General features: G+C 63.9%; 1 protein-coding gene across 1 annotated transcript in view; it reads right to left on the reverse strand.

Moving 5' to 3' along the window:
• Positions 1-1,156: 1,156 nt before the first annotated feature.
• FASN (fatty acid synthase) overlaps positions 1,157-2,402 on the reverse strand; it is a 27,079-nt gene continuing 25,833 nt past the window's right edge. The window contains exons 41-42 of the mRNA XM_011998188.1: positions 2,138-2,389; positions 1,157-2,062 (exon numbers count right to left, since the gene is read on the reverse strand). Coding sequence (XP_011853578.1) covers positions 1,925-2,062; positions 2,138-2,389 — 390 coding nt within the window. The 3' untranslated portion in view covers positions 1,157-1,924. The remainder of the gene's footprint in view (positions 2,063-2,137; positions 2,390-2,402) is intronic.

Raw genomic sequence — 2,402 nt, forward strand, 5'->3', positions numbered from 1 at the left:
AGCAGTTGGGTTCTGAGGCCAGATCAGCCCCAGGCCACCCCCAGATAGGCCTGTGAGCCTCGTCCTCCCTGGTGGCCCTGAGCCTGTGTGCATTGGCTGGGGTGGAAGTTGTTGGAGGAGGGGTGGACAGAAGCCAGAGGGGGCCACGGCTGAAGGGAGCACCTGCCCAGTGTTGGGGGACCGCAGAAGAGGTGTGGCTGAGCCTCGCTCCAATGCCTGCCTGCTGTTCACACTCATGCCTGGATACTGCCCACCTGCAGCCGCTGCACCAGGCCCACCCCCCAACAGGCCCCTGGTATTCACTGTAGTCCTGGCCACCTGTGCCCATCTCACCCTCAGCCTCTCTGTCAGGCCGGGCCCACTACCCTGTCCTGGGAGATGACCCCGGTGCCCTCCCCTGCCTCTCCAACAGGGGCTCTCCCAGCCCCCACCCACCTCTGTGCCTTGGCATTCACTGGTAGGCCTCTTCTGTGGGCGCACTGTGCTTTCCGGAACCCCAGGCTGGCCTGTTCTGCCCGTTCCCGAAATCCAGTCCGGGCTCTCGCCTCCTGCCTCTACCCCAAGCTCATGTCTACCCAGTGCCCCCGCACAGCCACCCGTGGGGTGCTGCCCTTATGGGTCCTGGAGGCTGCATCCACCCCACCCCTCGATGCTGGGGGTCCAGGTTCCCAGGGCTCCCTGCTCCTTGCTCCCTCCCAGCCTCTACTCCTTTGCCTAAACCCAAATCTTGTGTCAGCCTGGCAGCCCGTGGCGCTACTCTGTTGGTGAGGCTGTGACGGCATCTTTGGCAGGGGCGAATGCCTACAATCTGCTGACTTCAAGCAAATACTATTCTCCACAATGGGCCTCTCCTCGTCAGCTGAAGCCAACTTCCCAATGTCTGCACCTCCTACACGTTTCTTACTGGTGCTGTTTCTTGGCCAGAACCTTGATACACCGCCAGTCCCAGTGCCTTCCAGGGAAACCCGGGGCTGCCACGCAGGCTCCTTCCTCACTCCCTGGCCCAGCCCCGGCTCTGGGACATGGCCTAGGGATGTGCGGGAACTGGGGATCAGAGGACAGAGGGCATCCCCTTCACGGCCCCGTGACTGGGTGGGGCGGAGCTGGAGAGCTTGCAGCTGCCGGGTCAGGGAGGAGGGAAGAAAAGATGGCGGCAGAGATCACATGCGGTTTAATTGTGGGAGGCTGAGAGCAGCATTTTTACCAAATTGGTGTAAAAATGAAACGGGGTCCGGACGTGAACACTGACAGTTACAGTAAATTTCAAAACCCGAGCAGCAATTTGAATCATTTCTTGAAAAACAAACACAGACAAACACCAAACACGGACTTGGTGCCCGGCGCGGTCCGCAGGGTTGGAGGCCAGCCCTGCATCATGGGTGTGGCCAGGCACTGTGTGCCTGTGCAGGGACCCAGCTCCTCGGGGACTGGCCCACACGACCTCCCACGCAGCGGGCTGAGCCAAGGCCTGGCCAAGAGGGGGCCGCAGCCAGCAGGCCTGGGTGGCCACCCGTGCCCGCAGGGGACATCGGGGAAATGAGGGCAGTGTGCGGGACCCACACGCTGCCTGAGGAGTCTTTGCAGGGTGGACAGGCCTGGGGTCTCTACCAGCAATGCAATAAATATGCAAATCCGAGTGCAGAAAGACCAAGCGCAGACCCCACGGGCGCACGAGGCCCAGCCCGGTTCCTGCAGGCATCGCCGGCTCTTCACAGACCAGGAGTCTCCAAGTCGGCGGCTCTGGTGTCCCCGAGGTGCCGTGGGAGGCGGCGGGTGGGTGGGACATGCCTAACGCCTACGTCTAGCAGCCTCGGAGGGCAGTGGCACTGGGCCGGGCAGGGTCCTACCCGCAGGACCCTTCCTGCCCCGTTGTGTGGCGGGGGGTGGGGATGGCGGAGTGGCCTCGGTGGCGGGGGGCACGGGCCTAGCCCTCCCGCACGCTCACACGTGGCTCAGCCAGGGAGCTGTGGATGATGCTGACGATGGACTCCAGGCCGCTGCCCTCCAGCAGCGTGCGGTGGTCACCCTCGATGACGTGGACAGACACTTTCCCATCGCATACCTGCAGGGGGTGCCATCAGCCGCTGCCCCACCCACTCCCGTCCCCGTTCCCGTTCCCGTTAGGCCGCTTGCACACCTGGGAGAGGTTGTAGTCCGCGCCCAGATCCTCGCCGTAGGCGCCACCCGTCTTGGCACGCAGCAGCATCACGTTGCCATGGTACTTGGCCTTGGGCGTGTACTGCTCGGCGGCGCGCAGCTTGTAGTAGAAGGACAGGGCCGCGAAGCTCAGCTCCTGGCGGTCCAGGCTCTGGTGGCTCTTGATGATCAGGTCCACGGCAGCCGCCACGCGCTCCTCCAGGCCCTTCAGCGGCAGCAGCGCCTCCAGCACCTGCGGGGTCGGG

This window comes from Mandrillus leucophaeus, unplaced genomic scaffold (assembly GCF_000951045.1).
Source record: "Mandrillus leucophaeus isolate KB7577 unplaced genomic scaffold, Mleu.le_1.0 Scaffold1, whole genome shotgun sequence".
Taxonomy (NCBI): Eukaryota; Metazoa; Chordata; class Mammalia; order Primates; family Cercopithecidae; genus Mandrillus; species Mandrillus leucophaeus.